This window comes from Nycticebus coucang, chromosome 2, assembly GCF_027406575.1.
Source record: "Nycticebus coucang isolate mNycCou1 chromosome 2, mNycCou1.pri, whole genome shotgun sequence".
Taxonomy (NCBI): Eukaryota; Metazoa; Chordata; class Mammalia; order Primates; family Lorisidae; genus Nycticebus; species Nycticebus coucang.
Window position 1 is genome coordinate 58,740,444 of NC_069781.1, and position 11,819 is coordinate 58,752,262.

General features: G+C 37.1%; 1 protein-coding gene across 1 annotated transcript; it reads left to right on the forward strand.

Annotated features, from left to right (window-relative positions):
* Positions 1 to 279: 279 nt before the first annotated feature.
* Positions 280 to 552, forward strand: LOC128574967 (40S ribosomal protein S17-like). Its single transcript, XM_053576097.1, has one exon. The coding sequence runs from the start codon at positions 280 to 282 to the stop codon at positions 550 to 552; it is 273 nt and encodes a 90-aa protein (XP_053432072.1).
* Positions 553 to 11,819: the final 11,267 nt, after the last annotated feature.

Consider the following 11,819-nt stretch of genomic DNA (forward strand, 5'->3'; position numbering starts at 1 on the left):
ATATATACATATATATATATGTGACCAGCACATCAAAAGCCCTGGCTTAAGCATTCCATAAGATATCTATGTAACCAAAACACTTGTATTCCCTTTATTAGTATTTTAAAATTTAACAAACTAATTGGATTCCCAAAATAAAAGAAAAAAGAAGATAGACACAAAGTTGAAAAGACCATTGATAAGAATTTCCAAAACTACTGGAAAAATAATCACCCCACAGTGCAGCTGAGAATAAAAACATATTACCTTCACCTCTTATACCAAGGACCCGCCAACATGGGCCGCGTTAGCACCAAAACCGTGAAAAGGGCGACCCCGGTCATCATCAAGAAGTACTACAGGCGTCTGGGCACCAACTTTCACACCAAGCGCGTGTGTGAGGAGGTGGCCTTCATCCCCAGCAAGAGGCTCCACAACAAGACAGCAGACTGTGCCACGCCGCTGATGAAGTGGATCCAGAGGGGCCCTGGGAGAGGCAACTCCATCAGGCTGCAGGAGGAGGAGAGAGAGAGGAGAGAGAACTCTGTCCCCGAGGTCTCAGCCCTCTAGGCAGAGATGGCTAAGTCCGTCCTGACACTAAGGAAATGCTGACGGTTTTGGATTTTGGCAGTCTGTCCAACCTGCAGGGCACTCAGCCTACAGTTGGCATAAATTTCAAAACACCACGTCAAACTGTTCGAATCTATCTGCTGTGCTATAACGTTTTAATAAATCTGGGACAACAACCACCACAACAAAAAAGTATATTTCCTTCAAAAACAACAACAGAAACAGCAACAAAATGGGCAGTAATATCTCCACAGAAAAACTCAAAGCCTTAAGATAATGAGATGGCCTATCAAAAGAAATGAAAGAAAATAACTTTCAGTTAAAAACTCTATATCTGGTAAATTATCCTTCAAAAATGAAGACAAAATAAAGATATTTTCAAACAAACAATATAGAGGATTTTTATCAGCAAACCTGTACTAAGAGAAATGCCAAAGAGAGTGATTCAGACAGAAACAAAGTCGTTCCAGATTGAAACGCAGAAATGTGGGGAGTAAATAAAAGCAATGGAAAGGATAAATAAAAAAGGAATATTGAGTGCACAAAACTATAATAATGTCTCACAGAGTTTAACTAAGTATGGAAATATAAAGTAAAAGCGAGCAGTGGAACAATTAAGTTAAAAGTAAATAAAATTGTAGCATTGTCAGAAAAGTGGTAAAAGATCATCTATATTAGATTATAATTAATCAGGCCTGCGTGCTGAAATGTCTATGATAACCTGTGAAAAAAATAGCAGAAGAGTGTAAAATAAAAGTTAATAGTGAGAATAAAAGGAATAATAAAAATTATGTGATTAATCCAAAAGAAGGCAAAAAGGAGAAAAATATACATAGTTGTCAAACAGAAAGCTAAAACATTAAATCAAATATAATAATAATGACAGTGTATATAAATATACCCATTGCAAATTTAAGTTCAATAATGTAAATGAACTAAATACTCCAAATATTTTTTCTGTGTTAAGATTTCTATACCCAAATATGATAAACTGGTAGGCTTATAAGCAACGGAAATTCATTTCTCATGGTCTGGAGGCCGGAAGTGTGAGATCAGGGTGCCAGTACATCAAGTTTTGATGAGGAGGCGCAGACTGCTGACTTGTTTGGCAGAAAGAGGGGCAGCTAGCTCTCTGGCATCTTATTGTAAGAGCACTAATCCCATCTATCAACACTCCACCTTCATGACCTAATTACCTTCCAACTCCTTACCTCCTAAAATGCTGGGGATTTGATTTCACCATGGGGGAGACACAAACATTCAGTCTATAACATGTTTGGAAAGATACTAACTGCTAACTCTGGCCCGTCTAGGGAGTGGAAGGGATTGGGAGGAGAATAAGGAGTAAGACTTTGTTGTCTAAAATTTGGGTTACTCAAAATATTCCCAATAAGCTTGTTTTACTTTTGAATTAAAAGAATAAAAATGGGGCGGCGCCTGTGGCTCAGTGAGTAGGGCGCCGGCCCCATATGCCGAGGGTGGCGGGTTCAAACCCAGCCCCTGCCAAACTGCAACCAAAAAATAGCCGGGCGTGGCGGGCGCCTGTAGTCCCAGCTACTTAGGAGGCTGAGGCAAGAGAATCGCGTAAGCCCAGAGTTAGAGGTTGCTGTGAGCCGTGTGATGCCACGGCACTCTACCGAGGGCGGTACGGTGAGACTCTGTCTCTACAAAAAAAAAAAAAAAGAATAAAAATGTATTGTAATATTTTGTATACCTACTTATCTAGCTAAATATTCTACATACTTTATACATTTCTAACAAGTTACTGGTTTGTATAGAAATGGATTTTATTATGGTCTTTCTTATAACCAGCTCCTTCACTGGTCTCATTAATTGAATTAGCTCTTCTCTTTCAGAAATTAGAAGAAGTTAGCATTTGAGGGGAAATAGGTATGCTCTCTTTCTACTTAGTCACGGAGGTGTGGAAGGCTGACAAACGCGAAACTCATTTCTGGCAGTGACCACCAGAGCTAATCAGTTCTTAATGTTCTTGTTACACTTCATATTTCTCCTTGGCCTGATTGAGTTAATCACAGTTCTCTGTATTCTTTCCTATTTGTAGAGATTTTTAAAAAATGAAACTAGCCTTTACAAACCCTTTAATAATAGAATAAATAAAATGTCCCTAGACATGAACCCTATCTGCTCCACAAGGTGGCTTATTTTCATGCACTGAGGTCCCTCCGCTCTAGATTTCCAACCTTTCAGTGGCTAGGGTATCTGCCCTCCTGAGACTAGCTCTTGCCTGAGCACAAGTGCTCCTAGAGGAGGTGGGGTGTCCTAGCCATCCTCATCTACTCCCTGGAACCACCTCTCCCTACTTGTAGGCCTTTATTCAGATGCCTTCCTCTCTCAGGGCTAACTTCATCCTTTGTGCTTCCAGCCGCACTCTGGTCTCTATGCCCCAGGAGCTAGATCAGAGTTTCCCAAATTGTGAACTATTCTAGAGGCTGTTTATTGGTGTGCCAAGAAAATAATCCTCCACCAGGTACATTAGTTCTTGAAATCCTTAAAAAATTTTTTTATGGTTTATCTAATTTAATTTCTATTCCTTTTAGAGGCACCAGGTTATTATTTTTCAGATTTCCAGTATTTTTCTTTTCTTTTTTTTTTTTTTTTTATTGTTGGGGATTCATTGAGGGTCCAATAAGCCAGGTTACACTGATTGCAATTGTTAGGTAAAGTCCCTCTTGCAATCATGTCTTGCCCAGTTCTTTAAATCCTTAAAATTTTTAAGTTTTTATATCTTTTTACTCTACTGTATCTCAAAGCATTTAATGTTTCTGTTTGGTAGGAAAATCCAATGGGCTTTGGTGTTTCATTTAATTTTTACCTAAATATATTATTGGTGGATTTTTTAAAATAAGAAAGAGAAACAAAACCATGCTATCATTCTATCACCCAGATAATTCATGTGGCCATTTAAAACAAATTAAGGTAATATTTGTTAAATATGAAATGTCCAATTTTGAAACAAAAGTTTGGCTTATAATATCTCAAACAAAAAGCAGTACAATTAATCAAAGTATACACTAAACTGAAGCCTGAAGAGAAAATTGCAATGAAATTGCAAAAGATGTTTTTCAGAGTTTGTTAGAAATGGAATATTTTTCTTTCAAGGAGTGCCCCCAAAGCCTGGAAGATGTAGTCAGTTGGTACAAGGTCTGGATGACAGTTTCCAAGTCCAGATTCTGTGGTTTGTGCAGTGTGGTTTATGTGACATATAGTCAAGTGTTGTCTTACAAAAGAATTCACCTGGCTCTATTGACCAATCTCAGCTGCTTAATCACAAGCATCCTCATCATGTCATTCATTTGCTTGCAGTAGACATCTGCTGTAATCAATTGGCCAGGTTTTGTAAAGCTATAGTGGATAATACCAGTGCTGGATCACCAAAGAACACCATTAGCTTTTTTTGTGTGTGCTGAATATTCAGTTTTGGACCATGTTTTGGCACTTCATCTATATCCAGCCACTGAGCCAAATGCTTATGATTGTCAGAAAGAATCCATTTTCATCACACATAACAATACAATGTAGAAATGGCTCACCTTTATGTCATGCCAGCAAAGAGAGGCAAGCTTCTAGACTATTTCTCAGCTGATGCTCATTTAATTCATGTGGAACTCATATCTCTTGCCAGGTTGTTTCAAATGGTCCAATATTGTTAGAATAGTGACATCAATCCTTGCTGCTAATTCGTGTGTTGGTTGAAACAGATTCGCTTCCATTACAGCTTTTAGCCCATCATTACCCACTTTGGTGTCAGGTTGCCCACGTGGCCCGTTTCCAAGATGAAAATCACCAGAAGGAAACTTCTCAAACTATCTACCCACAGTACATTCATTAGCCACATCGTTCCCAAAGGTTTCACTGGTATTCAAGCTGTCTATGCTGCATTTATGGTGGAACCCATATTTGAATATAACATGAATTTTTGACTTATCTATTGTTTCACAAAAATTGTTCTAAAAAAACTGAACAATAACTACAAGCCAAATGCACATTTGAAAGAATGAGGATGGACTTTCACAATAATAATTAAAGAAAACTAGAAGTATCAAGGTGAAATGTCAAAGATATCAACTGTCAAATTTAGTATTTAAAGAAATTGGACATTTTATACTTTATAATGTAAATACATAAGAAGAAGCTTTTAAAATAAGATAGAGTAATGGCTAATGAACATATAAAAAATGCTCAATGTCTCTAATCATCAGGGAAATGAGAACCAGAACCACAGGTATCCCTTAACTCCAGTGAGAATGGTTTTATTAAAAAAAAAAAAAAATCCCAAAACGCAGATTCTGAAGTGGATGCAGAGAGAAAGGAACACTTATAAATTGTTATTGGGACTGCAAACTAGTATAATCTTTATAAAAAGTTGTATGTAGAAGTGTTCCCTTTTCTCCGCATCCACGCCAACATCTCTGGTCTTGAGATTTTGTGATATAGGCTAGTCTCATTGGAGTTAGATGATATCTCAAAGTAGTTTTGATTTGCATTTCTCTGATGATTAAAGATGATGAGCATTTTTTGATATGTCTGAAGGCCGTGCGCCTGTCTTCTTCAGAGAAGTTTCTCTTCAAATCCCTTGCCCAGCCTGCGATGGGATCCCTTGTTTTTTTCTTGCTGATGCGTTTAAGTTCTCTGTGGATTCTGGTTATTAAACCTTTGTCAGAGATATACCCTGCAAATATCTTCTCCCATTCTGAGGGCTGTCTGCTTGCTCTGCTTACTGTGTTCTTAGCTGTGCAGAAGCTTTTTAGTTTGATCAAGTCCCAGTAGTGTATTTTTGAAGCTGCTTCAATTGCCCGGGGGGTTCTCCTCATGAAATACTCACCCAGACCAATTTCTTCAAGGGTTTTCCCTGCATTCTCCTCTAGTATTTTTATAGTTTCATGTCTTAAGTTTAAATCTTTAATCCAATGAGAGTCTATCTTAGTTAATGGTGAAAGGTGTGGGTCCAATTTCAGATGCGGAGAAAAGGGAACACTTCTGCACTGCTGGTGGGAATGCAAATTAATACATTCCTTTTGGAAAGATATATGGAGAACACTCAGAGACCTAAAAATAGATCTGCCATTCAATCCTGTAATTCCTCTGCTGGGCATATACCCAGAAGACCAAAAATCACAACATAACAAAGATATTTGCACCAGAATGTTTATTGCAGCCCAATTCATAATAGCTAAGTCATGGAAAAAGCCCAAGTGCCCATCGATCCACGAATGGATTAATAAATTGTGGTATATGTATACCATGGAATACTATGCAGCCTTAAAGAAAGATGGAGACTTTACCTCTTTCATGTTTACATGGATGGAGCTGGAACATATTCTTCTTAGTAAAGTATCCCAAGAATGGAAGAAAAAATACCCAATGTACACAGCCCTACTATGAAACTAATTTGGGACTCTCACATGAAAGCTATAACCCAGCTACAACTTAACAATAGGGGGAAGTGGGAAAGGGGGAGGTGGGTAGAGGGAGGGGAATCGGTGGGATCACACCTGTGGTGCATATTACAGGGGTATTTGCGAAACTTGGTAAATGTAGAATGTAAATGTTTTGGCACAGTAACTGAGATAACGCCAGAAAGGCTATGTTAACCACTGTGATAAAAATGTGTCAAATGGTTTATGAAGTGAGTGCATGATGCCCCATAATCATATCATTGTATACAGTTATGATTTAATAAAAAAAAAAAAGTTGTATGTAGACAACCTCAAAGAACTAAAAGTAGACCTACCATTTGATCCAGCAATCCCACTTGAGTATTTACCCAAAGGAGAAAAAGCCATTTTATGAAAAAGACACTTGCACTGGATTATTTATTGCAACACATTGCAAAGATATGAAACCAACCCATGTGCCCATCAACATATGAGTGAATTAATAAAATGTGGTATATATATACCATGGAGTACCACTCAGTCATTTAGAAAAAATGGTAAACTGATACCTTTTGCAGCAACCTAGATGGAACTGGAGACCATTCTTCTAAGTGAAGTTTTGCAAGAATAGAAAAACAAACACCATATGTACTCACTATTAAACTGGAACTAATCAATCAAAACCCGTGTGCACATTTGATAGTAAAACTCAATAGAAAGTAAGCAAGTGGGAGGGAGCAGGTGGGGAGGGATAAATTCACACTTAACAAGTACAATGCAGACTATCTGGGTGAGGAGCACACTTGTAAGTTTGACTCACACTGTACAAAAGTAATTCATGTAACCAGAAAATTTGTACCCCTCTAATATTCTGAAACCAAAAAAGAAAGAAAAAGAAGTAGAACTCTATATTTATTTACCAAAAAAAAAGTTAACAGAAGAATAAAATAATAGGTGAAAAACATATTCATTAATTCATTTATTTACAAATATGTAATCAAAGTCCATGACTGGGTGAGAATTGAGACTCAGATGCTACAGTGTTTTGGCAATTCCAAATAAGTGAATAAGGCAAACATCTCAGTCAATGGAGGCTTATTAAGGCCCTGGGAAAAACACAAACCACACATCCATGACTTTTTCTGGGACAAGATTTTAAAAGGGAGGAGGCTTACAGAAATAAAAAAGGATGAGGAGAGCAGGCCCAGGAATTCTGTATTTTATATACGATAAGGTGAATGTTAGGGGAAAAAATGGGAATGAAGGAAGCATCAATTAATGTAGATGTCTGAATGGTTGGAAGAATGTTTTTTCTTATCTCTGTTCTGCATCTGGGAAGATAAATTTATAATCCAACATTATGCATGTGGAATCAAACAGACTTTAGTTTTATGAACTATACTGTAGACTCAAGGTTAAAATTTGCATGTCTTTGTTTTTGGAAGGCCAGCAAGGAATTTCCTTATGAATGACCTGTGGGGCTGTTCTTATAGATTAGAGAAGGGACACTAGGAAATGGGGCTTCAAGGGAGAGGGGAGGAAAGCCCCGCCTACTGAACAAGGAAGTCTGGAGGACCCATGAAAATGTGGGGATGAAGTAACCTAGGTAACCAATGACCAATAGGAAGAGACAATAATCAATGACCAATAGAAAAGGGCAATACTGCCTAGAGGCACAGAAAGGCCAATGAATGCTTGCCGCCAATTTCAAACTAAGCAGGTATTTATACCTCTACACTGCCTTTGTGCCTCAGTCTCCCTCACCTCTTCTCCATCGTGAGAGGGACCAGCCCACTTCCAACTCTTTTTGGAAGAGCTCTAAACTTTCTCTGTGTTCTTCCTCAATAAAATTTCTCTTTGTTACACTGAAACTTATAGAAGTTACTTTTACTTTGTATTCACACTGCCTATGCTGCTCCAGTTTTATTTTCAGTTTCCATTCATTTTTCCTTTCCATTACTACTGTGCCTCAACTGAACTTTCTAGCTCAGCTGAGTGATCCAACTAGGTCAACTGGATTCTGGGAACTGGGACCCCCGACCCACAATAAGATGCCTGAGAACACATAATATCAGCATATAGTAACAGAGTAAAAGCTATTATCTTGGAAGGGAGTGTTGCATGACTCAGCCTCCAAGCTTAAGCTTCTCTTTCGCATAAGAAGTTGGGGGAATGATCCAGATTTTTTTTTTTTTTTTTTTTTTGTAGAGACAGAGTCTCACTTTATGGCCCTCAGTAGAGTGCCGTGGCCTCACACAGCTCACAGCAACCTCCAACTCCTGGGCTTAAGCGATTCTCTTGCCTCAGCCTCCCGAGTAGCTGGGACTACAGGCGATCCAGATATTTTTATTTACCTTTAACTTTGGAAGTCAGGGCCCATCATCTTCCTTAAGTCCTTATCAGAGTCTACGGGGTCCAGAGAGAAAAGCTTTCTTGAACAACCTTAAATTGTTCATTGCTCACTAAATCAGAAAAGTCTTTTTCTTTGATTTTTTCATCATTATTCTGAGGACAAAGAGTTCTATGGTCAATTATTTTTTATATAAGTGTCACCCATTTCTTTCATGTGATACAAAATGAGTTTCAATTTCATTACTCATATGACTTTTAAAAGCAGAATTCATATATGTTCTTTAAACTTACCAGAAATGAGGGAAAATACTGCAGTTGATTCAAGTACATCTGTGTCATCCCGTAGTGCTGACACTATCATGGTGGTTTTATTTCGGGCACCTTCCAATACAATCTATATTTAACTACAAGAACAGTGACTACCTCTTAGGATATTGAAATAAGATCTGGAAACAATCCAAAAAGATCACTCAGTATAACTACCCATCTAGTGGGGGTCCGTGGGGAGAAGAACCCAAATTATCTGAAATTCCCCCACAGTGCCTTGCATTAAGAATTTGCTCTATAAGTGTTCTCTGACTTGCCTGAAAGTCATAATCATCAGAGTGGATGGCTTATACTTTAAAGTTTTTTCAGGTGGATCATTATTCTCTTTCTTTATCAGGAAAGACCTGACTCCTGACTCTGAACCAATGAAGAGTTGGAGTCACAATGCTGGAACCAGTATAAGAGAGCCCTTACGCAAGAGAACTCAAAGTACATTTTTTAATTTCACAGGCAATAGTTTTGCTTAAAGTAGAATCCATCCAGAAGACAAAAAGTAGAAAAAGAGGTGGGGGACTGTCTGCAGTTTCAAACGACAGACTTCCTCAAATTGCAATTAGCATTTAAAAGACTCATATCCATTTTTATTCAAATTATACCACCTTTGTAGTCATAGTAACCCTTTTATATTTAGATTTGGTTGCTGCTACCAATTTACAGGAGCCATTCATTTTATCCTCCCTCCTAAATGTACCTAGTTTCTTCCTTTCTTGTTCCTTCTAACAGAATACACTTTTGTAGTTTTTCTTCTAACATATCAGTTCTCCCTAAAGGATGTGAGAAAAGCAAAATAAAATATCATATTGAATAGCCAAATTAGTAAAACCGTTTCTTGCATTATACTCACAGAAAAGACTCCATGATAGTGCTGCATTCAGATATAGGGCAAAAGCCAAGTTCTAACATAAATTCAAACCTATTGCCTTCTTTTTTGTTCCTTGTTATCATAAAAATACACCACTTTTCTGATTTAAATTCTTGGGGTTATAAATGGTCCCATCTGGGTTATGAAATTCAAGGGTCAGGGCAGCAAGATTGTTTCCAAAAAAGGAACAAATGCTCTCCAAATGCTGTAGAGACTTTAAGTCCATTTTCTGTTTCTTTTTATTTGTTAGAAAAAAATTCAAATGAGATATTTTAAAATTAACATTTTCTCCTTTGTTTTCTCCTTCAGTGTCTGTTTTGATGTCTGATTTTGTGATTACAGAAATGAGCCTTCAAATCCATTCGATTTAGAAACAGACATTGAAATTCAAAGCAGAGGAAACCCAGAGTCTGTCTTGTCCAGAGCCTTTATTTTGCAGGTGAGAAAACTGAGGTTGCAAAGAAATAAGGAACCTACTTAAGGTCACACACTAGTTAATGTCTAGAAGCCAAAACGCCTATTGATCCATCTATGTGTGGTGTCCATGATCTGCCCAGACTTCACACCATGCTGATTCTGCTACATCCCTTATAACTTTATTTACTTATTTATTTTTCAGATTCATATGAGGGTACATATGATTAGGTTACATTGTTGCACTTGTAAGGTAAAATCTGAGTTGTAATTGTGACCTTCACCCAGGAAGTGTGCCATTTGTCCCTATATTGTATCCATTAGGTGGAAATCACCAAATCCCCTTCATGAATTTAATTGAGTTTTTCTCTGGTATGTGCACATTGTTGTTAATCTATAAATTTCAACTTAGTATTCAGTACATAGTATGATTTATTTTCCATTCTTGGGATACTTTTCTTAGGAGAGTGTTCTCTAAATCCATCCAAGTGGTAACAGAAGTTACAAAATCTCCATCTTTTTGATGGCTGATTAGTTTTCCATAGTATACATATATCACAGTTCATTCATTAATCCATTCATGTGTTGGAGGATACTTGGCTTGTTTCCACATCTTTGCAATTATAAAGCGGGCTGCTATAAATGTTCAAGTGAAAATATCCTTATGATAGAATGACTTTTTTTTCCTTTTAGATACCTAGTAATGGTATTACAAAATCAAATGGAAGGTCTTCTTTTAGTTCTTTGGGGACCCCCCCATACTTCTTTCCATAAAGACCGTACAAGTTTACAGTCCTACCAACAGTGCAGGAATATTCCCTTCTTTCTGCACCCATATTGGCATCTATTGCTTTGGGACCTTGTGAGGTGGGCCAGTCTCACTGGACTTAGGTTATATCTTAAAGTGGTTTTTATTTGCATTTCTCTAATAATTAGAGACAATAAGCAATTTTTCATGAGTTTGTTAGCCATTCATCTGTCCTCATGAGAAAAGATCCTGTTCATGTCTCTCACCTAGATTTTAATAAGGTTGTTTGCTATTTTTTGTTGATTTGCTTGAGTTCTTTGTAGATTCTGATTATTTTAATAAGGTTGTTTGCTATTTTTTGTTGATTTGCTTGAGTTCTTTGTAGATTCTGATTATTCGTTCTTTGTCAGATTTGTAGTATGCTAATATCTTCTCCCATTCTGAAGGTTGTCTCTTTGCTTTGTTGACTATGTCCTTAGCTGTGCACAAACTTTTTAACTCAATTAGGCCCCATCTATTTATTTTTGTTGTTGCTATGATTGCCATTTGGGGTCTTTTTCATAAATTCTTTCCTAAGACCAATATTGTTAAAAGATTTTCCTGTACCTTTTTCTAGAATTTTTATGGTTGTTTGTCTTAGTTTAAGGCTTTTAACCATCATGAGTTAATTTTGTAAGTGTAAGTCTAAATTATTCTATAATTTTATTAATAGTATACCTTTTCTAGTTTCATCTGATTTAGCATCTAAAGTAAAGTAAAAGGAGTAAATAAAAAAGTTTTGCTTTAATTTTTAGGAAGAAAAAAATCATTCATTTCTTCATTCAACAAGTATCAACCAATATTAGCATTTTATTGAAAAGCTAATAAAGCTTTAGCCTTGGTGACCCACACTTGCCCAGACCCCTTCATAGGCCTTATAACTAAGTTTGAATTCTGGTTTTTAGACCCATGAAAGTATTTGAACTTCAGGCCACACAAAAACCAGATCTAACAGTGGGGAAAGTATTGAGCATCAATAATCTGGATGGCTGGGGAAAAAAAATAACCTAGATGCCTGGATGCCTTTGAAGGCATGAAGTAATCATGGTAACCTAATTGTTTTTCTTGTTTTTATTGCTTACTAGATTAGTACAGCAAGGGATTGAAATCATTCACTCATACAACAAAT

Coding starts and splice junctions, on each gene's coding strand:
- LOC128574967 (XM_053576097.1), top strand. CDS start 280: ATGGGCCGCGTTAGCACCAAAACCGTGAAAAGGGCGACCCCGGTCATC.